This window comes from Bombus impatiens, unplaced genomic scaffold, assembly GCF_000188095.3.
Source record: "Bombus impatiens unplaced genomic scaffold, BIMP_2.2 scf_0463, whole genome shotgun sequence".
In the NCBI taxonomy this organism is placed as follows: Eukaryota; Metazoa; Arthropoda; class Insecta; order Hymenoptera; family Apidae; genus Bombus; species Bombus impatiens.
In genome coordinates this window covers 962,677-987,149 of record NT_176882.1, presented here as the reverse complement: position 1 = coordinate 987,149, position 24,473 = coordinate 962,677, and the positions used below count along the sequence as shown (strand labels likewise).

Sequence of the window (24,473 nt, the reverse complement as noted above, 5' to 3'; positions counted from 1 at the left end):
CATTCCGCACCGGCAGCCTCTTGACGTTGCGCACACAGTATCCTGACCTAAAGATAACTGGCTCAGCCCGCAAATCGCGTCATTGTTCGATAATCGATCGATTCCGTAGCGAGCCTCAGCTAATGCGGCAACTTAATCATTCTTTCGCAAACGATCTTTCCACGCGGTAGAATATAGAAAAAAAGAGTATCGCTGTAAACGCGAGATACGTTGCATAGTATCGTCGAGTCGAAAGCAACTCGGTTCGATCGCGTTAATAGCAATCCCCGAGACTTTCTCTCCGTACGTTTAATATTCGTGCGCTTATAATGAACGCGCACACTCGGTCGCGTCGATGGAAAACGTCATCGGAGATCATATTAAAAAGGTTATAACGCATCGACTGGCAGGGTGTGCACGAGTTGGCGATGCATTAACCCAAGACCTAAACATAACTTGTCAGGGGAATTGCTCGTTCCCTATTCGGTTCGAGGGAACCGGTCACGAACGATGATTAGTCGAATCAATCATTCGGAGAAACTATTGACGATAAATCGGCGAGGTGGAAGGCTCGAACCGCTCGCGCAACGATTCCTCTCGAAGCATCCCAGGGCTTAGCCATGACGGAAGATGGTTTGCCGCGCGGATAATTATTAAAGTCACGGTCAAATAACGTGGGTGATCGATGCGCGCGTGCACAGCCAAGTCGCCGCTCGCGAATTCCTCTTTCCACGGAACTGAAATTAGATCGTTCGGTTTTATTTATTGCACGGCTCGGCGAGTAACTCAGTCGCGACGATAGGCGAGCTGGAAGATCTGCCGGCTCGCAGCGGGAACCGGTTGGTCACCGCTTTAAAAACCGTTTAGTCGAAAGGATCGTTGTTTAACCGTGGCGCGCATAATCGTAAGATGAATGAGCGAAAGATACGACCGGGGACACGGCATCTCGTTCTCGTTGACGCGTCCGCGTAGTAAATTCGCCGGAAGATTGCCTTCGGTTCCAATTTATGCGATATTAATCGATCTCTCCGCGGTCGTTAGATTTTAGCGAAACTATACTCGGACGATCGAACGCGTAAAACCATTCTCCACCGCCTTAATATTTTTCTTCTAACGAGACTTTTACGATCGTTCGATCCCTGAGGGAGGATCCATCGTGCAGATATCGGTCGCAAACGGCATAAATTCGTGGCACAGAGGAGATCGAGTATGAAGAAACGAGCGACTGTTGCGTGCAATAAACTGGTCGAAAAAGAACTCGTCGAGAAAACGCGTTTCGCCGGATGATCGAAGAACCGAGAATCCATCCCGGAAATCCAGCTACGACCGTTCCATTCGATCGTCCCATTCGAATATCTGGCGAATACATAAGCAACGTTGGCAATGGCGAAAGCGTAAGAACAGCCAATGACACGACGGAGAGATAAAAAAACCACGCTCGTCATTATGCTCGATAGAGAATGCAGGCAGGCAATCGGGTCTGAAAGGATCTACTCCGCGCCTACGTGTGGCCAATATGTCCGATTGAAGCGACAACATTCCAATGCGCTAACCCGGAAGGTGCTCGAGCATCGACATCGATTCGATTACCTTCGATAAGTCATACTTGAACTCATGCAAACAGGCGGCTGCCCCATGCCCCGAGGAATTCGAAGAATCGCGTTGTAACGAGGGGAACGATTTCACCGGGCAAATCCGTCGTCGACGATTCAACGCCAATGGTAATCCGATTGAATTCGATCGAAAGAAACGATCGAATCGATATAGCGTCTCGTGATCGAATATCTCGACGATCGAATCGTTGGAAACAAATTACGGTCGCTCGATGCTTGTGCGATCAAAGGCCGAATACTCTCATTCATGGTATTATCTCGCGTTTCGAACAACGTTTGCAAATATCGAATGCAGTAAAGGAGCAATTAGTATGGACGACAGTGGCGCGTCTCGTCTAAACGAATGCATAATGAAGGCAAAGCGCCCTCCAAGAGTCAGCGATACGTCGGCGGCAACACCTTGTGCCACAGGCCACAGGTGTTCACCGTAGACTTCCTGCGTGCATACTGATCCGATGCCACGCGCTCGTCGCTATCTCTAAATATCGTAGTTACGCACGTGTTTCGTATGCTTGCAAGGATGCGCATGGACATTTGAAGCATATAGAAGCAACGTTCGAACCATGCGTGGATCAAGTTCGGTCGAAGCAATTCGTGTAAATTTTCGGTCAAAGAAATAAGCTTTACAGCGAAGGCGATTCTTTGGAATGGAAACGAGGCAGGAAACATCCCTTTACAGTTATACTCTTTCGACTGAAAACCGTGGTTCGACTGACTTATCGTCGACGTGGCAGTAACTCGGCCTCTGCACTCCAGGCGCTAAAACGTAGCCGCGAGAACGAGCACCAGCTCATCCACTGACGACGTTCGCAATCCTGCACGTGTATACCGTACAAGTACGATCCTGGAGCAATCAGTCGGAATTTTTCTCCGGTTCGGAATGTTCTCCGCTTATAGCGGCGACATTGCACGAACGCCTGTTAGACACCGGGAAAAGATCGGTTTCTTTCGCGAGGACGACGAGTTATCGTCGATAACCTTCGATTCGGTCGCCTCGGAACGCTTTATCGCTGAAAAAGTTGCCTCATTGCTCGAGACTCTGAGCAACAGAGTCGCGACTTAAGACGACTGCTCACTATCGAACGTGTTCGCGAACGGTGCTCGCGATATGTTCGCAAACATTTTAACTCGAAGGTTTAAGGTTTAACATAATCACGAAGGTTTCAGTATAGGTTCGGTATAGTTCAGTATGATTCTTTCAAGTACAAAAAGTACGAAGGGTAGCCGAAATAAAAATTAAGTTGTTATTATCGCTACTGTTCGAAAGATCGGGATCACTTACTTTAACCGAGAAGAGGACGTGGATTTTTTGATGAAAAGACAAGCGAAAGAATTTTCAATTTTTGTTTTCATGAACCGTGAATATTAGAAACAATCTATAACTTCTCAGCACGAACGCGTTCGCGGGCAGATAGCGCGACCACGAACAGACGTAGAACTGTTACGAACTGTTCGCAAATACCTTGTGAGGATGCACCTTAATAGAAACCGATCGTGTGGTTGTTCGCGCGTTCGATCTGACCTCGGATAAGCCGCGAACGAACTGATATTTATTTCACGCTTATAACAGCTCTGTTTGTTATCTCGGAAACGGAGATTATACGATGGGATATTGCAAAGATCCCGTTGGACTCGGTGTGCTGGCTCTAATTGGAAGGACTGCTTCGGCCCTCGGGGGCGCACGAGGAATTCGTGCAGAGGCCGTGCAGATTCTCGCATTCCACACCGATACCAGAGAGAGGTCCGGCTTCTTCTCTCTTTCTCACTGTCCTCCCCTCTCTCTTTCTGCATTTATAGAGCTGCTCGCGCCAAGTTTGAACTCGCGAGACCCTTCCATGCTCCCCCGTTCGCGAAACGGAAGAAGCTCGACCGGTTTCTTTTTTGTCGCGTCCGCGCTCGCTCTCTCGCGCACGTCTTCTAGAACGCGACCACCGTGTGGACTCCGGTCGCCTGCTCGCCTCCAAAGAATTTACTATGTACCAAGCGGTAGTCACCGATTCCTAGCTGATAGCGTTGGGAATGGTACCACAGGTACCACACCGATACCTATCGAGACTAACTTGCGAATTTCATACAGTGGTTCAGTGGAAAGTATTTGGACACTCAACGTAGAAAACTTCGATGTGCGTACATTCTACCATGCGTGTTATACGTGTAAAATATTTTGAAATTCCATTGACAATGAGACACGACTGCCATTACTGTCGTGGTATAATTTGAAAGCAGTCGGAAAATGTCTCTTTGAATATTTAGACTTATTAATACAACGAATAATTACACTGTTTAAATACTTCCGTGATTTCCGTCAAATATATATTTGTACTAAATACCTTATAAGTTTGAGATATATTAGACCAATATGATCATTCACATATAGTATATCCATAAAAAGTATCTACAAGCATACCAACTCCTTCGTAAGCAATTGTCATATCGTACTAAAGACGATGGTATTAGCGTAGACTAGCTTTCCTCGTAAATTTGAAAAAGTTGCGATTCTTTATTTGATCGATTCTTATAAAACATGACTCTCAAGTCCTATCGCTGCTAACTGAACATCCGGCTGCATATCGAGCGGAACGGTGTCATGGGAACTTTCGTTTTCAATGTTTTCTTCTTTGTGATCTTGTTTCATCGATCGTCCGTGACGGATTACGCGTCAAACAGCGTTGATCATAAGTGAATCGCAACTTTTCTCTTAGCGTGTTCTTCCGCCACGTACGCTCCGGTTTCCCACGCGCAGCTTTGCACAGTCAACATTCTTGCGCCAACTAATCAACCGCGCGTGACTATCCTTTGAGATGCCGCCGCCACTTGGAATTTTCCTTTTCAAAGTCAACTTTGACTTTGAACGACTAGCGAAACGCACTTCGTGGAACGACAAGATTTCGCGTACTTTCAATTCTAAAACTTCTTCTACGCGATAATTCTCACTGCAGAGATATTCGATTCTGTAGAGATAATATTTTTTCTCTTCAAAAAATGTTCATAATGGAACACCGTTTGTACGAATCTGTAGCGGAAAAGAACAGCTGAAATCAGTGTCTACTCGAATAGATGGATCCAATTCATAGGAGGCGAAACGTACGAAATTCATATAAATAGAGTTCTACTTTATTCGCTAGAGTATTTCGGCAATGGAAGACATCCAAAGCAGCCAATTCATATTCGCGAATCCGTTAACCAACGCGTTTCTGATTATTCTCTGTACAGTCGGCGGTCCCGTTCGACAGGTACAAAACTCTGGATACAATTTAAACGGTCGTACACATTGCGTGACAATGAGCCGGCTTTTACAAGCATGCATATGTCATTTGCGTCACGTTCGTCATTGTCAGGGATATCGGAGCAACTAGCGCGTCGCGCATGCAAATGTATCCTGGCTAGCGGTAATTCGTACACGTTACGTGTTACCACATAACGTGAAAACTCAATCGTGGTCGGTTTCTCTCGTAACCTTGCGCTCTGGAAACATGCTCGTACGACAAAGAGGAACACGAATAAGCACTTTGCGTTTCCTTTCCAAACACATAAAATAACATCGATGATAAAACAAGGCCAAAGAAGATTTCATGTGTTCGTAAAATAAATATCTTGTAAATTGGATCGTAAAACGTTAGCTGAAACGAGTGAGCGTATACGGCTATGGATACAGAGAATGTGGATTCTGCAGAATTGTTCTTCATGTATCAAATACATATGTATCCGAAGACCGAAATACATATATTCGCAGAAATCTATTAACATTTAATATGTTTACTGAAGATTTGATTGTTCTAACATATTCGTTGAAACGACAGTTCATCGGAGTACGTTGCTACTGTAACCATAGCCTAACAAGATATAATTACACGTAATAGGTGTAAATTTGTGGTACGAGCGAACTTAGGGGAAATCCTATCACTCAAAATACGACAAAAATCAGGAATAACAGGAACATCTTCTCGTTAAATACTTTCTTTCTTTGAAGATATTTTGTTCGTAATAAGAACGTGTATAAGAATACAAAAAGAACAGTAAAGTTGTATTAAATACTAAAATCAAATATTTAAAAATTATTTATATGTCAGTAATGTTCATTTAGAATATGAGAAGAGCAAAATTAACGAGTAAAAAAAATACAGGGAATGTCAAATATTTCAATATGTCTATGGGACATTTTAACTAAAAAGGGTAGTATGTATAAGTGCCTTGCAATCAGCCTCAATTTCAGGCGCTACCTCGAGCCCAAATGGCCCGAACTCGAACTCGAAGGAAATTCGAGCCCTCAAAGGCCAGCTAACTTCTTTTTTACCGGCCACTCGACTCCAGTCGCCTTATGGCGAAACACTTGTCAGTGGCGCTCAAATCCACCCGAGGGCGCTTCTTACCCCCACCATTTCGCGTCGTTATCCGCTTCCCAAATCGAGCGGATTCTTTTTAGGTGGTGACCCCGAGATTCGAAGAATCCGCGCGACCGAGGGAAACGACGTGACGCAAGAAACCGAGAAGTCCTCGTGGCCCCGGGGACGATCGATGGAATCGTGAACGCGGACGAGATCTTGTCCGGACAAGGTCGCTCGTTCCCGCTCGCTAATTACAACCGAGATGTTTCGATGAAAGTTACGTGGCGAACTTGCTCCGCAACCAACGGAAACGAGACGCTTTTTATCCGTAGAATTCTTCAGTGTTCTTAGAAAGCTTGCAGAATTACGTCGGAGAATATAATGTTGAAGAAGATAATATATATATTAATTACATTGAAATATATTTATGTTCATAAACAAAAAATAATTCCACTTAAGCTATCAGAAATACTTGTATCCACTTATATGGTCGCTAGCATCACTGTCTTTGTTAAGGTACATAATTGTATATATCAAAAGGGGTTCTGAGACCCTTGCCTCATAATATCGTCATAGAGATTACGATTCGACTAAGATAATTTATATTTGTAAAGAAATTTTGTTTTAACTTCAACTATAGTTTCGATTCTTCAAGCTATTTTGCATGAAACATTGTTCCCCCAATGAACAGCTAACGATTGTATAAGTAGCTGCTGTATAGAAAAGAACAATTCGATATGTATATAGAATAATGATCAAGTATTCGCATATTTCGAAACAAGCACATGCTAATCGACATTGGCGAAGACATCGGCAACTTTCCGAAACGCAGTTGCAAGACGATTCTATTCAATCCTAGCGTCATGAAACATTTATGAAGCGCGCACATCGACAACCTGAAATTATAACTCGAGACGCATGCAACATTAAAGTATTACATATACGTACATACCTGTGAAACATTTCACGTCGCAATGCCAACCAGGTAACAAACGGTGTGCATGTATGTAGGTCCTCGAAATTCCTTGTTCCCGTGGTCAAGAATCGCAGACGTTGAATAATACATTATCGATAGCGTCTTTCGTAGAAAAACCTTGTATAATATCATTCTTTCGAAACCTCGACATTCCTGTCAAACTTCGTGAAATCCACCTTGCTCTTTTAGGTTAAACGACCATACTCGCTAAGCCATAACAATACACAATACACGTAATGTAACTTATGTCACGTCAGAGTGAAATTTGCAAAAGATAACCAAGACAAAACGTCAACTCGAACGTTGACATCGTGGCGCTGCCTGTCCTCCGGATTTAGTAAGGTTAAACGATCGTACCTTTTGGAAAGAATGGCATTGTAGATAAAACGTAGGATAAGAGAAATCGCGGGAAAATCTACAAACGAGAATCGCTTTGAAACTTTAACCGACCCGTCAACGTCGCGTCAAGGCTGGTTCCTCGAGTTTGGTAAGGTTAAACGGTCATTCCCTTGAAAACCGCGACACGATCGAGATCAGACTCTCGATAAGAGATCTTGCGTTCCATCGCGAAGAGGAAGACGCCATGGGTCACGCGCGATCAACGAACGAACACGCAGATACAAGGTCGAAAGGATCGTGTAACTTGAATTACCTTTTTTCGACTGCGCGAACCGCGGCATTGTGCGTGCACGGCGCGGCGGCACTCGTTCAGCCATCGAAATGAGTTATCGACGTTCGATCTTGCACTCGCTGGTGGACAATAACGCACCGTGAAGAAAAGAGTCGCCGCTTTTTTCCATGGTACACGCAGAAGGAACACGTTCTCTAAATCGATTCGATACGCTTCTAACCTGTGCCAGGTATCACGCGTCCAGCTGCACTGGCAATAATTGTTTCGCGCAATCGATATATCGCAGCGAATCGATATCCGCGGCGCATCTGCGATGCGTCTCGTGCGACCTAACGTCTTATTGGTCACTCGATGCGCTCCAATATCGTTGTTCAAATTTGAATATCTTTGGTGACCATTTCTTTTATGTATGAAGGAATTTCTGTATTGATGCTTAGCATTGACAGTGTCACAACTCAAAAAATGTCAAATTTGCTGTTATCGAATAAAAGTCTTGTATTATGTTTTTACTTTTATCATGTAAAACGGCATACTTGTAATTCCAGCAGTTTTGCGTCAAAGGTAGTTATGCCGCTGTCAACCAAGCCTTAGTTTTACAACAACTGTTAGCTCGTTTTTGTTTTCTGACGCGAAAAGTGGAAGGTTGTACTGCTTTCGCGAATATCGGCATATCTTGTGTTAAGTCAGCCTTATAATATCTTCGAAATGACGTACGAAGATTTCTTTGTAAATTTTTAAAAACATTCCTTCTAGAATTTACATTTTTTGAGTGTGTGCCACTGTCAATGCCAAGTAGCGATATAAGAAGATACAAATATAAACTACATAGTACTAAAAGTTATAAGTAAACTGCAATTTTACGTATTGCCTATAATCCGCGCATGTTTACATTCTCAAATTTTCTGTAAATCCGTAAAAGTTCGCAGCCCACTTATGACCAAAGTGCCGAAACGACTCCAATTACAAAATCCGCGATATATTTACACCCATCACTGTATTATAAATTTTTTAGAAGTTTTTCCTATAACCACAAAACCACGCTACACATATAAAACAAAAGATCGTACAAAGCAACTAACAGTATAGTTTAAATATAACTGTTTAGTTGTGCCCAAACTTTTTTAGTTATGTTGGAAGCATTGCAAATGCTATTTAAACAATACAAATACGAATATATTAAACGTAATTAATTTTGAACAGCAACGTTGAAAAGGAACGTTACAATTATTTTATACAAGATACGTATTTATTTTTTTAGCATGTTTTTGATAAGTAGGAATACAAGTATTTCTGTTTTAGAATAGATTTATACAGTGAATTATAAATGAAACAGATTTACACGGCAAGAAGGGATCCGTTCCGAAATAGAATCGGTTCGAGACCACTTCTCGTAAACTTCCTGGATTCTCGACGGCAGATCTCGGCCGACTCCGTTACCGAGATTCGTCCAAAAATCCTTGCAACTTCCAAGATCGAAAGAGTGATTTATATGCATGCGCACGTTTACGATCCTATCGAGTTAACTCGAAGGTAACCTATCAAGAGTAAAGGTACTCACAGTCTCTCCGTGAGACCAGTAAGGAAGCCTCGTCATTGGTGGAAAGGGATGCCCAGCGATGTCCCAGGCAGAGGCAGAAAGGCGTTCGCCAGTCTCTTCTCGACGCTCCGAGTCAAAACGTTGCGAAGGCCTTCGTCCGGTTTGCCTTGCGAATTTGAACGTCAAACACTTGTCAAAATATTTTTCAACAAATTTCGCGTCCAACGCGTCATCCACGTTCGCCTATTTTCGTGCTTTTCCTTGTTATTGTTTCTTACTTGTTTGTATTCGTTGATTATTGTGTTTTTCAATAATTTATCATTTTCCGTGGATAGTCGAGAAAGATTAACGAATGAACAATCCGTCGGGTTACAAATATCTATACTAGTGAAACTTCATCAGTTTTTCAAGTCTAAGATCTTCGAAACTGTAAACAGATTATACTCTATTCGATGTATATAAGCGGAAAATATTGACACGAATAAACGACTATTGTGAGAAGTTGACACTACGTATGAATCACGAAGACGGAAATCATAGTTAAATCGTGACTACAAACTTCTTTGTCTTGTACGTAACAGTCGATTTGCAAAGTGTTTGATTCCTCGACGGGAGTTAGTGCTGTCCTCCGAAAATCGTGAACAAGCCCAAGAGATATTAAAAGCGACTGGATCCAGGAGATCGTGTTACTCTTCAACCAACCACAGCTAGCAAATGTTCCACGGGAACCGCTCGATTCGTGACTGAAAAGGTATTTAAATATTTACTTCCTTGGCTCCTCGATTTCCCCGTATTTATTCAACTGGTACGTTGGAAGTACTTGGCGCGAATTGCGTTAGTAACTCACATCCCGGTGCTAATAACACACGACAAGAGTTCGCCGCAGAGGTTCGTTTCGTTCCGACTGATCGAATAAAGGCTATTATTTGTATGGGAGAAATATTTCTTCAAACATCTTTTGATTGATCGACCAATCAATTGAAAAAATATTTCTCCAAACATCTAAGCCAATAAAATATACGAGACAGGTCTACGCTACTTATATTAATTGCGTGATCGCGAAACAATTTGACCTCGAAGCTGGCAAAAAAGTACGATCGAACAGCTGCTGATGTCGTTAATTTCCAGTAATGAATTAGAACGTAAAAAACATCTCGAAGTCTGGCGTTTCGCATAATCGGATGAATCATTGACTATCGAATAATTCGAAACTGAGTCACGAACTGATCGCGTCATCGCAGTACCATACTAAATAAAACACCGTTAAGGAGAAAACCGCTTTCAAGTTACCCGGATACGGAGCAATTAGCAGACTCAAAAATTACGATTCTGTATTTGATGACGAGAGAACGCTTTCAGCGGCAGGATGTGGGACATTAGAGAGGCGCGCAGTGTGCAGCATCGCGAGTAAAAAAAGATTCCTCCCCTGGACCGGGTGCTTCCATCCAGATCGACGAAAAAGCTCGCCTTGAAACGAAAAAGGGGACCGCTATATCGCTACAAATACTGTTCCAACTATAAATTGTAGGAACGTAGCATGAGGTAGACAGAATTTTACCTCTTAAATATAAAACAAGGCAGTGCAAACTATATTTAACAATGAAATAGAAGTAGTAGAATGACAATTTGATTCCATAATAATTCTTACTCAGGATGATTCAATTCTTTCCGACTCTGTTCCTCTGAATCCTAATTATTATTCTAAATTCTTTGGTGATTCACACAGAATTCTCTCGATTCTTATTGCACTGTTAAATCTACTGCATTCTTTGGATCATTCTCGACTGAGTCGTACCTTTCTATTAATAGAAAATTTCTTAAATTTGAGAAAAATACGAAATAATCGTTATTGATACGCGCTTGATTTCTAGCTTCAACTGTATGCTCGTGATTTTTTTTAAACATTCAAAGTGTTCTTGGCAACAAGATCAACCACTTGCGTCCGAAATCCCAATTGTGTTGACATTATTTTTTCAGCATCGTACGAGTGTTGTAAATATTCGAATGAAATAAATTATAAACAACACTTTATCGTTTTCAACAACATTCTCGCGTAATCAATTTATGTAAACATTATACTTGAACGTTCCGTTTGGAAAGTAATAAAACATCAAACGTAAAAATGATATAATGATAACAGCTCAAACGATCGGCTACTATCTTAATTTGTTCGATAACAAATTGATGAAACATTTCATTCGACAAGGAAATTGATCAATTTTTTAATTACAGTCCACGGTACGGTTCAAAAACTGAATTCCTCTTCGTGATCACTTTTTCGAGCAATCGTGCATAATCGTTCAAACGATTGTTCCAGAAATATTAACACATTGTTTGCGTAGATTATAAAATTAAGAAAGCAATCGTAGACGATAATTTAACAATCGATAATTTGTTCTCATGAAATTGATTTTTTATTGAATAGAAACGTTAAAATTCTATGCGCGAAGGGTTAAGAATCTTTCACACAACACACATTCCTGCTACGTGCTACTAAATTTCCACATGGCACCATGCACATGCATACCAAATCTCCATGTACAATCTCCGAATCGTTTCTCACCTGCTATTAATAGCATAAACATTCGTTCACAGTTCTCCACATCATTCGATGTTATTCACGCTGAGTTATTCTCGAGTCGATCGATCTTTGTGTTTGCATCCTATTCACAAATCGTTCAGCGAGATAAAAGAAAATAATAATTCGAACGGATGGACGTACGAGTCTTTGGACAGCAAAATCGGCTCAAATTTTTCTTAAGCGGATTTACCAAAGGATGTGGTTACAAAAATTCAATTTGTCTCCCGCACTGACCTCGAAGCTGCACTTTCACTCGCCACCCACAGAAAATCGCAACAGCTGTCGCCCGTTTACTCGATCGTCCGCTCGCTCGCTCATGCACAGGATATTTTTCGAATTTCAAAGGTAGACCATGCCAAGGGCTTCGGCCGCTGGCAGCTGACACTGCAGATGGGGTACACCTGCCTCAAACTATTTACCGTCTCATTTCGTTGCTGTTTGCCCAAGAAGCCAGGCGCACACTTGATTACAACTTCGTTAAAGTCCCTATCTCCGTCACTGATTTTTCTCATTTAACCCTCAATTGTTATCACGAATGAAATATTACTGCATGCTAATTTTATTCCAATATTATCTTCTTGCACGAATATCATCGCAATGTTATTTATAACCACTGCAGACAATAACTTCTTTGTACTTCATTCAATATCGAATATAACGAGAAACTATAATATAGCATCCCAACCGATTAAGAAAGCTCGTCTTCAAGCTCGACATTTTCATCGTACCCTGATAAATAGTTTACATTCAAAGTACAATGTGTTGTAAAAAATTACTGATCTCTCCTTCTTTTGGAGATATTCTCTCCTTTATCTTATGTTTCCCAAGATCATTCCGATCCAATCGCTTATTTTGTTTCCACGTATCAACAAGAAAACATCGTAATCTCGTTAAAATCCGTGATGAGGTATTTTCCTCTGCAAGTTAATTCAAACTATGATACAAACGAATGGCGCGATAAAGGAAATATCTAAGAATATCTTTCTAAAGAATACCATAACGTTGTAGAAACGCTATTTCTAATATTAGAAATATTATCCGCTACTGTAAACACGCTACATATCGATGCATGACTTGAGACTTCTGCACACTACTGTACCTATACATACGTAAACCGAAAACAAGTTCGGCGGCACTGCTTTTGAGTTGACGAGCAAGTGGCATCATCCTGTAGAATTCGCGACGTGGAACGCACAATTAGTTCATTCATCGAATACATCTCCGGCATAGTGCATGTGTATATGGTCTTGTACGAGCATATTAAATTTCCGTACGACACGCGGCGATGTGTTGATCGGAGGCGAGGTTGGTCGGTCGGTCGGTCGGTCGGTCGGTCGGTTTATCGGGTAGGCGCCAACTACTCGTTGCTCGCTGTAACTCGCGAGATACACTCTGTTAGCCGCGCGAACGATCATGAGAGCGTTTATTATTTCAGCAGGGTCATGGGGGCTGGGTGTATCGCGTGCACGCGCACACCCGTTCAAACCGCTGCAATTCTCCACGATTACCTCGGGGCGAGAATAGATTCGACCGTGGATTTCGGAAGCGTTAACGATACGCCTGCAACGCGATAATTTCTATCGTGGTTGATGCTACGTGCCATTCCGTCTATTGTAAAGCGTGTCTATCGTCGTTGAATCAATATTGGTTACACGTTTAGGAGCGTACAACAACAAACGAGCTTAATTGATCGATTGTCCGTCTGGGATCGGAAATCGTAACCCTGATCGAATCACGCGTCACGTGTATCCAAGCTTTGCGTTCGAAGATTACGGGCCAAGAGTATAAACACATTACGTAGCTATTTTGCACAGAGAAGCAGTTCTACAATTCGTCGTGCGAATTATAGACTCGAGCATATTCGAAGTTATTTCAAATATCATTCTCAATAACATAATATTCGATTTTACAATTAATTCTAGATTCGTAAATAATTTCTGTGAAAATAGAAAAGTCTTTTAAAATGATACGATGTGTTTATCTTTTGAGATAATCAACAATTATAATGACATTTACGAATATCGTACTGCTTCATCCTCTTGCATCATATTTGCTATTATTTCTTTCGTCAAAATTCCCTGACTAATCATAAACCGATGTTAAAATCAAAAGAAATCTAAATAATTAGAATAAATGAAAAAATAAATATTTACCATTTTTTTCGCCTACGATCTTCGTTTGAGCATGGAATGGCTATCACTGAAACGTTCCGATCCACGAACGTCAGTTCAGTTCGGGTGAAAGTTGCGAAAGAACGTTTCAATTTCTATCGATCATGACGCAAATACTAAATCGAACGTGTCATATCGCCGTACGATCGATAGATCAAAGTTCAAAGCATCAAACTTGGAAAAGTTAGTACGACGCAACGTGGAAACGGCTGAAACATAAAAAATTATCTGGTTACGTCATATCGCAATTAAGATTACTTCTTGCAATCTACTTTCGATGATTGCAACGCGTGGTTGATTTCTATCGTGGAACAATATAACCGATCCTGTGCGGTGGCTCGCGCGTGGCTCTGGCTCGCTTTAAGGATTATCTAATCGTTGATGTGTCTTTCAATCATTCGATTCTGTAATTGGCCAGGTAATAGCCGGTTGCTCTGGCCATTTAATTGAATTCATACTAATTAATGACGAGTTAATAATTACAAGAACGCTCGTGTTGCTTCGTGACCGTGTTACGGGCCGGTGATTTCACCGTACAACGAACTACATCATGAGAATTACGCCGGCTCGTAATACACGCTTTTACCAGAATAGAATACCCAACGCAAACTCCAGCACACGCCTCTGCCACTCTGCCGTTCACAAACCTATCGTAAACGAGTTTACGATTAAAGAATCCCACGCGACGTCTGCATTAACGCGCGTTTAACTTAGGCTCAACCAGCCGGAAAGTTATGTCGCGAATTTCGACTGGAGTTCTGGGAACAAGGGGAAATAAGCGACGGGGTAACAGGTATCTCCCTGTAAGCCCTCGCACCGCTCTTAACTGCAAACAAGCTTGTGGGAGTGGGCACGTTTGTTATCGAAGCTGTTTGCACTGTACCGATGTTCCAACAGTATCGACCCACGCGGCGAGTAACGTACTTCCGGTCAGCCGCTCCTTCGCCTCATCGAATTTCTTTCCACTGTCTTCCGCTAAGAAATTTCAGATATCAAACAAGTTTTTGACGCACCAAGATCGCAGAAAAAATAGACGATTATACGATAAGGTAGAAGAATTTTAATATCATATAAATCGAAGCGATCTTATCCGAGTATGGTAAGCAGGCAATCGTAATAATTATTATCGTAATAATAAAGTTAGCAGAATAATAAAATTTAGTCGAGTTACATCCTCGTGTATCTTATCCGTCAAATTCTTCTCTCCAGCAGCTTCCCTTCCGTCGTAAGAATCCATCCCTTAAGGCTACACGCGAGTCTGCTTAAGAGATCCTCACGAGTCTCGTGATACACCGATTTAAGCTACTTTGATTTCACTGGGCGGCGTACAGTGGGGCGTTGATACTTAGCGGCGCCCGAGTTCCTCTCTCTTGTAACGTGCCGGTCCTCCACGATGCGCTTTTCAGCGGCAGCCAGCAATTTGCCGTAATTATTATGTTTATCTTTCTCATTCACTTAACTCGATGCACGGAGACCGGTCCATCTGGTTGCATTCGATTTTTACCGAAACGATTTCGTCCCGGCGTCGTAGCTGCAAAGACTGACATCGCCACGCGTCGACCATTACGTTTCAGAGGCGGTACGGATGATCCACTTTGTCAAACTCCATTTGCGTGATTCCCTTCCTTCCCGTTTCAGTCAGCCAGGCACGAAATCTTGTTCCGACAATCGGTCGAAGCAAATTATCGAGTTTCGTATAGGAACAAGACGAGGTGGTGCTTTGGCAAACCTGAAATGAACAAAATTGCGAGGTACAGCAGATGTTCGACCAGAATGCTAGCTGTACGAGTGACGTCCAATTTTTACGCGCTGCCGACCACACAGCCACGCGTTCAGCGTTATTACGTCTTTGAAAGGCCGACCCTGATGATCCACTTTGTCAAACTCAATTTGCGCGATTCCCCTGCCACGACACAGAGAGTTCTCGCTACACTCGACAATTTGCGGGGTTCAACGCAGGCAACCGTGTGGTTCGTGACAGCGATGGGGAAATGTGGTCGGAACGTCGTGACACCTTCGAGGAATGGGAAGAAACGACGTTAAAACTGTATCTACCCTCCACGTGGTTTTCTACGATGAAAGTCGACGTCGCAAGATGGAGAAAGGAATCGTAAGATTACTCGATGCCAAAGATAACACTAAAAGATTTCGACCGACCAATCAAAAATTCTCTAAAATTCCCAATGGTCCTCTTACTATCGAAGGATTATACTGGGTTTTTATTAAATTTCCCAAGTTCGTGAAAAAAGCTATCGTTTGTACGCGCATCTCAGATGCGAATCCGCAAGAGAATTCTCGTCGTCGACATCGCGACGAGGAACGTCGTCCGTTTGTAAATCCGCTCGGCCTCCGCGAAGTTAGCTCGGACGGATTGTTCCGTGGAGCGGAGGTTCGTGGAAAAGTGTAAAGAACGTGAATAGGGAGGAGGATGGCGAACGAAAGAGCACGAGAAAGGGAGGGGAAGGAATGAGAGTCGAGGATGAAGCGGAAGGGCAAGGAAGACAGAGAACGGTAGGAAAGGAGAAGAGGAAAAAGAGAAATAAGCGAAGCGGGAGAAACGGCAAGCGACAGAAGGAGAAGGGCAAAGAAGATTGGCGAGGAAGAGGTGGTGGTTAAAGGAGGAGAGGAGGGTTCGAGAGAAGTAAGTAGAAGAGGAAAAAGCAGAGAAAGAAGAAGAAGAAGAAGAAGAAGAAGTTAAGATGGTCCAGCGCGGGCAGCATCAGCATCGCGAGCCGGAGGTGATGACCTGCTCAAGGCCACCCGCTCCCAACTCTTAGACCGGAGAGGAGAACCACTCTTCTTATTTTTCGTTGCTCCCTTTTCTCTCTTTCCACTTCTTCCAACTCTCCCTCCTTCCTTCCGATTCTCTCTCGCTCACTCGCATTTCCCAGCCAACCTGTCCTCTTCCTGTTTACCGCTCCCGGACTGATTTGCTCTCTTTCTCTCTCCCTCTCTTTCTCGTTCCCTTTTTCCTGTTTGCTGGTTCGGTTCCCTCGGTCGGAACCCTTAATGTCAACTTCCCGCCGGGCCTTTCGTCGAGCTCCTCTTCCCGTTCGATCGCCATTGAAAAATGTCGTCTGAAAAATGCTCGTCTTAATCGTCGCCACACGATACACGCCACAGTGTACCGTAAAACGTAACGCTCCTGTATTTTATGATATAACCATGATAATCGAGTCTGGTAACTGTTCTTTCGAAATTTCAAAATGTTTTACATAACGCACGTAATATACGTATTCATAGAACGTGTCTACGAATGTTTGAATACTTCCGCGAGCTATGTACCACGTACAAGAGTATTTGCTGGTACTAGTACCTTGTAACTTGTGACTAGTAAAATTTCGCTAATAATATTAATTCAAGCGTACAAGAGGGCCTTGGAGTGGTAGAGGAATGAAAGAACGTAATATTCTCTTGCGGTCGCACGGCGCGATTGAAATTTTTGCAAATGCGCACGGATTACTTCCTCATCCTCGACTAAACTATCCGTAAAATTGAAACGGACATGGAATTTTAACGCTCGATTAAGCCACGCGTTCGTATTCGTCATAACGTCCAAGCTCGGATCGCGGCACCATCGTGACTTTACGATTCACCGTAAGAACTCTTAAAGCAGACGATATCGCTCGCTTTAAATCTGCCGGCACCGCAAAAATATTCCTCGCCGTCGAAGAACGCGCGTCACCATCCGCTGCACTAGCGAAAATTCTTCGCCATCTATCCGACACCGCTCTCGCTATAATTCGATCAACCGTTTCTCGTTCGAAGTCTCAAGGACGGACGAAGGTATCCAGTTGTTCCTTCCGACTCCTTCCTTCCCGCTACTTGGCTTCGTAATTAAAATCCGCTGAAGCGTGCTTTTCTTTTTAAAAGAATTTCGTTTTAAACGGTAGAATTTTCTCTATTACAACCGCCGTTATTCGAATATTCTTTTCAAAGAAACCAATGGTTAAAGATATTAATTTGTTAAGTATTTTGATTACTCGAAATCATTATTTTTTTAATTATTAATTATTTTTCTTTACCAGCAATCTAACGTTCCATTATTCCGACTTTTTTGCCATTCTGATAGCTCAAATGTGAGAGAGCGTACCGAATAAGAAAATCGTAGACGGTTGAGAAAGATTCGGAAGCGAAGGATACCGTTCTGCATCGCATTCGGCACATTCCATCGTAGGGTTCTCGTCGAGAAACCTTGAAACGGACATCCTCGTTAATCGTGACTCGAAATCCATAGAAACTCCGGAGATCATTCGCTGCGATCTTGCAACAAAATCGTAATTTATCGAATCTATTTACGATATCAGCGGAAGATTACGGCGATTAAATTCACCTTCGTGTCGAATTGTTTCGAAACGAGAGCACCCGCCAATCTTTGAGATTAATTAATAGCGATCGAGTTCAAAGGTTTGTTGGCGTCGTGGGAGGGAAGTAGAGAGCCGGTGGACGTGCCGCGTCTCAAGATACGGATCTGCACGGGCAATGTTCATTAAGCGATCAAGGTCGCAGGGAACAAGAGTCCAGTCGAGTCCCCGTAGCCCGTATAGTCTTCCGCGTATTCCGTTTATTGCTGAATGAGTGTAATGGTGTCCTGCATACGGAAATACGCTGCTACTCGACTCTACGGTCTACGTTAAACAGTCTCCACACGATGAGATTTATCTCGAGACATGACTCCATATGAGATCTCGCACGAGACGAGAGGTATCACGATACCTATTCATAATCGACAGCTTCGAAACAGCGAAATACCGTTTTAACATTTATGCGAAAAAAAATTACAATTATGGATCACACGAGACACGCGTGATAAACGCGCTTTCAATTTTCTAATTTCCGTGTTATTTGATGTCTGCTGAAGCACTCTAACACATAGTAATTACATAGTTGCAAAGAGAACTCGTTAATTTCAAGGATTGTTATAAACAGCTGATAAATCTACGAGATTTCCATATTTTTCACTCACTATCTTTGAAGCGTGCAAGGAAAATATTCAGCGAAAAAACCTCTACGCATATGTTTAGATTGGTCTCAAATATTACCAACACGAGCATGACAATTGCGTCTCGTTATAGTGCCACTGAAATTTCAAAATGTTTTACATAACACGCACGGTATACGCATAAAAATTTTCTGCGATAATTGTCGTAAATGTTGAAACGACGTTACATAGTTTCAGAGCCGCTGTTTACGATAGTCGATCCATCTCGTGCGAGACCTAGAGGCATGCTTCGAGGTAAATCTCACCCTGTAGGTGCTGCTTCAGGGAAACAGACAGCTTGCTGGATCTCTCTCTCTCTCTCTCTCTCTCTCTTTCTCTCTGCTTAGTACACGCACAGCGTAAGCACCATAAGCTTCAACGCACAGTGGACACACATTGGACTCGTGTCGTACGCCTATTTGACTCGCCGTGTATCTGATGTTTAATAAACGACAGGTCAACTAGAGTGAACCGTGCAGCTGTGGCCACTAGCTGCTAGCTATTATGTACCTCGATTCATTATCACTGGTCTCTGTTTGTGTACGTTAAGTTTTTCGTTTCGTTACTGTCGCTCGGTAGTTTCTCTTAATTGAAACGTCATCCAACGATACCGAAGTGTTCGCAATCGCAGTTTGAAAAGCCGTGGAAACGCAGTCTGCGGCTCGAGTGTCGCTCGATAACGCGAGCCGCGTTTAAACCCTTTTGCAAATACCGCACTGATTTTCTCGTGTTTCCTGATTTCAGCGCGGAATGACGAGGTAGACAACGCGAATCGAAACGCAAACTCTCTCGAGGCCACCGTTGAAAATCTCCAAGCAGGTAAGCGAACACACGTTACTCGTTTGCTATTAACTTATTGAACGAGGAACAATTAATTTACCATTCGAACTGCTAATCCTTTAAACGTAATATCAGGTCGTTCGAAAAGCTTGTAGCGTAGTATAAGAAAAAGTAATGCTTTCAGGATCGAATATCATTTAATCTATGAGAAAAATCTTCTTTATCGATTATCAATGATATGCTATAAAACGCTACGAAATAACATTTTGCGTTGTCACAACTTGGTCCTTAATGAGTCAAGGTATTATCTAGTTAACGAGAAAATTAGATGGCTCGAGATCCCACGAATCTTTCGAGTCATCCAAGCTGAAGCTCTTGCAGACATTCTTTCGCGGCATTCCTTTCTCAGAACCGCTTCTCCGGGTTTACGAAGAAGGCAAGGGGAATAAATTTTTACGGAACCCGCGGCGAGTATTTCTGAGCGGCATGACCAACAATCATTCCGCGAGGCGCAACAATGGTGCTAAGCCGCAAATGCTCGCCGGTTTACGACGCGATGGCCCGTCCTTCGGCCGGTGAAAGTCTGCAAGAATTCGCCCTCGATCGTGCCTGCGAACTTCACATTGAGATACGCTCGTGACGTGTCACGATCTGGTTCGGGACCGGTAATGAACGCCTCGTGTCGGCGTCCCAGGACGAAAACGAACAACGTGGTCGAACTATCTTCTAGATTTTAGATGTCGGAGTCACGATTCTCATTCCCCGCATATTTCTCTGCTAGTTGGCGATTTCGTTCCACGGAATTCTGCCCGAGTATCTGCTCGACCGTGTTAACCTATTAAGAACCAAGAAGTGAAATCATTCGTAAAAGTTGGAAAAAACGCAACCTCGTTGAATGTGTCACTTATTATTAGTTAATTATCGTATAGCAACCTATTAGTTTATCAGAGTTAAAAACGTATTAGAACGACGTAGTGACTCGCGACAATTTGAAATATTTTTTAGAAAAATACATTGAAAATGACTGCAGCCGAAATAAATTTCTAAAATGCACTAAAACTATTGACCAATCTATAGCCTGAACGATAGGAAATAATCAGTTTCGTTCAATCGATTGCATCTTCTATTAACGTCCCATAGATTTCTCTCGATTGAAATATTATCAGATAAAATTACTATCGATAACTAGCGTACGACGATTACGAAAACGATTGGCACACTATTGTATTTGTTATAATTATATATTTTATTATATTTACATTATAATTAATTAGGTGTCGTGAAATGTAGAACGTACATTTTGCAATCACTGTAAACGATTGATTTGCTATTAACGAGCGACAAGCGAAGCGTCCAATAGTTGCTAAATATCTGTCGAATCGAAACGAATCACTGATTTCTAATTCCTTGACTGGCATCGATATTTTTCTGCTTCTATCAAAGCGTTAGTCACCGCGCTTTTCTCTACGTTCTCCGTTATCTGCTCTTCGATTCGCCACGGCTAAAGTGGAAAAAAACACTCGATAAGGGGTTATTGTTAATTTACCAGATAAAGGGAGAACAGCCTTGTACATTGCGAACTGACGTGACGCTGGTCGAACACCGAATCAGTCAGATAAAACATCGCGTGTCCAGCGGCCGTTACATATTGATACTCTGATGTTTAGTTTCTACGTCGATCGATGCGGTATCATCGTAGGGACGCGACAATCTCGTAAGTAAGTAGATCGCCAACAGAAACTAGAACGCGAGCATCGAAATTTCCAGGAAAGTATGATAGAAGCGAGCGCAATTCCTGAGAAAACGCAACGAAGATATCGTTACATCTCTTAATTTCCGTGTACATTGTACATACGAGTGATTCACGCAAGTATTTCAACACTTATCATAGAAATCTTTTATGTGTATGTTTATCTATCTATGACATAAGGATGTATTATATAATATCAAGCATTTTAAGATTCTATCGATACCCCTTACATGTGTATATACAAGGTAAAGGATATTTACTGCAAGCGTATATTTAATAAAAAGTAAACGTTGTAAATTTAGTCGTCTTAACGTTTGTTTAAACGTTTTTATGATTTCTACGAAATACGTACTTGTACCAAATATCTTTCAACTTCCTCGTAAGTTTTCATATTCGTTTGAAATTCTATCAATATACGCAATGGCGAAAAGTCGAGTCTCGTTACAAAATTAATGAAACTTGCAATGGTTTCGTATAACACGCGTATGATATATCCGTAAAAGATTGCTACAAGCGTTAAGGTACTTTCACGAATTACCGTATATCGGTAAAACGAAGAGGTGGATTCACTGAAAGAAACGAGGAAACGCGTACTGTATGAATCGGCGCGAATAAAAAGCTGCTATTGGCTGTCGGAGTACGTCGTATCGATATCGAGACACGTAAACTCGCTATTCGTTGCCCCGAACCACACCATTATTTTCATCAGTCAGCGTATTTTCTTTTTGAGCTATCGCCGACACACTAGTTTCCCTTTAAAAAAAAATAATTGGATAAGATTCTCGAGGTGTGATTCGTTTCCTACTCGTCTCGCGAGCCGCTCCCATGAACAAGAACGGACGAAGACCGCGTCATCGGTGTATCGAGGCACGTACGACATGTCGCTGACTTCAATGCCAATATTTCCGCATTCTGGAATCTTATTTCTCACTATGGGATATTTATCGCCTACCTGACGAGTTGATAAATCTTTCAGATACGATGGTACTACACATTTTTCTAACAACCTTTTGTACCACCTAGCAATTATTTAACGGTGAACTGCCATGCAGCCAATGAGAATGTCATAAATACGAGCATGAATCGTTAAAACTTGAGAAATAAATTTATTTCTAGCATTTTGTGATTTTTTGTAATATCAAAGTATTTTTTAGTCCTCGTACCTAAAAGAATTATGGGAATATTCTACTGTAGAAAGCAAGACTTCCTTTGACATTTTCGTACAAAGAATCTCTACCTTCGTCGGTGTTCTGCACATATATTTAACTATATTCCTACAAATTTTAGAGACGAATAGCGACAATTGTTGGTAGTGTACAAAGCTTGGAACGTTTTCGCTTAAGGATAAAATCTTCTCACGACTTGCATCGTTCCTTTGCATTCGTTCAAATAAGCTCAATTACATTGACTTCGAGAATTCGAATGCAGACTTTTGCACGTATATTTCTACAACTTCGTCTTTCTCGAAGCTTTACGCTGGAATATTCTCTTAAAACGTAGGTCGTTTGTATTTTACTGTCACTTACCACTTACTACGCTTCGTTCCTTCTTCCCCGACATGTCGTAAAAATTCTCGCTCGGTATCGAAATACGACTCGTTTAGAGCCAAAATGTTCCGTCGCAAAAGGTCGCTTCTTGATGGCCCTTTGACCCGAGTGTCAACGCCAAGCGAGGGAAATAATGTGGGAACCATGCGATTGCGCGATCAATTGGGTGCTGGGCGTGTAAAATCGGAGTAACGGTGGCTGCTTTGTCTGCCACGAAACCAACCTTTGCGATTCATCGGCGAATCAGTGGAATCAATTTCGCTGTACGGACCGGCTAGCCCGATGGTGTTGATCGAAAGCTCTTGTTCGATCCAGGGAAAAGCATTCGATCGTTTGTATTTGAAATTGTCCACCTACGCACATACGTCACGTGGATTGGTTACTTTCCAAATTCGACATATTATTATATAGATATATGTGACGAATGAGTTATCTCATGCGTAACGAACTATCGATAAACACGTCTTGTGTCGTTCGCACATTATCGGATAGTATTCGATGATACAACAAAACGAGTTGACAAACCGTTGCGAAGAGGATTTGGTTACTTACGCGTGGTAGTTGAACCGATCGGAAACCAAGCCACGTTGAAAGGCCGCGCTACCAGCGGAAAGTAAATTCAGTAGAAAATGGATGGACGGTAGGAAGAATTTCGCAAACCGTTTTCTCATAGAGGCTCGCCGTAAAGGGAAGTTTCATTGGTAACAAAAGGCCACGTTCGCTCGTTCGAGCCAGTAGGCGCTATAAAATTAAAGGCACTAAGGAAATCCTTCGGTGATCATCCGCCGGCAGGAAAGAAACGGAAATTGAACGTTTGACGAGTGCAGCCGGTTGACTCGAGTGGCCTGAAAGTAACGCGAACTTCGTTTCGCATTTTAAAGGATTCTTTTCTTGTTCGTGGTCGTGACGTCGCGTGCACGCCCGTAAAATTCGAAGGGAAAAGTCAGATAGACCGTGCGATTCGTGATGTAACGCGTGAATCAGAGTGTGAGATTCGTAGGCCAAAAAGGATTTCATAACGCGGCTTAGCGAGATCCGGCCTCCCTTATCGAATATTCTTTAGCCGCGTGATTTAACGAGCGATGTTTTACCACTGTGTATTAAGTGCAGATAACGTAACCACTTCTCTTCTGTTTTTAAACCTCCTTTACTCGAGCCTCTCGAAAGCTGAACTGATTAAAACTTCGGTTTTTAACTCGGCGAGGACGACTACTCGTCCATGTGCCGGAACTCGCTACGAGTTCAACGAGCGATGTATTAGGTCGCCCGAAAAGTTTCTTTCGTTTTATAAGGAAATAACGGATGCACATTTTCGGATGGACATTTTCCGTTTTATATTATTTTATCGAATTACGTATGATCCATTTTGTTCTATCAAAATAAAGATTACAACGTTCGACAGATTAGATTTCGTGTTTGTATAAACATGTGTCGTTGTAAAAGACGCGTCTGTAAAAGAAAGACACTTTCCGGACAACCTAACACTTCTGTCCATGAGTCAATTTAAGCTTACGACTAAATTTTAAACGTAATTTGTAGCAAGATATAGGTCCGTAATACTTAATAATACTCTTAGACGCATACTTATTACAATTGACAAAT

At 42.2% G+C, this 24,473-nt stretch overlaps 1 protein-coding gene and 1 long non-coding RNA gene across 6 annotated transcripts in view; one reads left to right on the top strand and one right to left on the bottom strand.

Moving 5' to 3' along the window:
* Positions 1-15,119, bottom strand: part of LOC117151826 — a 133,831-nt gene extending 118,712 nt beyond the window's left edge. For 2 of the 4 annotated variants that reach the window (XR_004461959.1, XR_004461958.1), the window contains exons 1-3: positions 14,985-15,119; positions 13,796-14,788; positions 6,870-9,804 (exon numbers count right to left, since the gene is read on the bottom strand). This is a non-coding gene — a long non-coding RNA (uncharacterized LOC117151826). Of the gene's footprint in view, positions 1-6,869; positions 9,805-10,351; positions 10,529-13,795; positions 14,789-14,984 lie in introns of all 4 variants that reach the window. The other 2 variants (XR_004461960.1, XR_004461961.1) reach the window with 2 other exon arrangements.
* Positions 1-24,473, top strand: part of LOC100747974 (serine-rich adhesin for platelets) — a 60,217-nt gene that overhangs the window by 20,397 nt on the left and 15,347 nt on the right. Inside the window, exon 7 of one of the 2 annotated variants that reach the window (XM_012387191.3) lies at positions 19,539-19,613. The exons of the other annotated variant lie outside the window; for it this stretch is intronic. Coding sequence (XP_012242614.1) covers positions 19,539-19,613 — 75 coding nt within the window. The remainder of the gene's footprint in view (positions 1-19,538; positions 19,614-24,473) is intronic. 2 annotated transcript variants of the gene reach the window in all.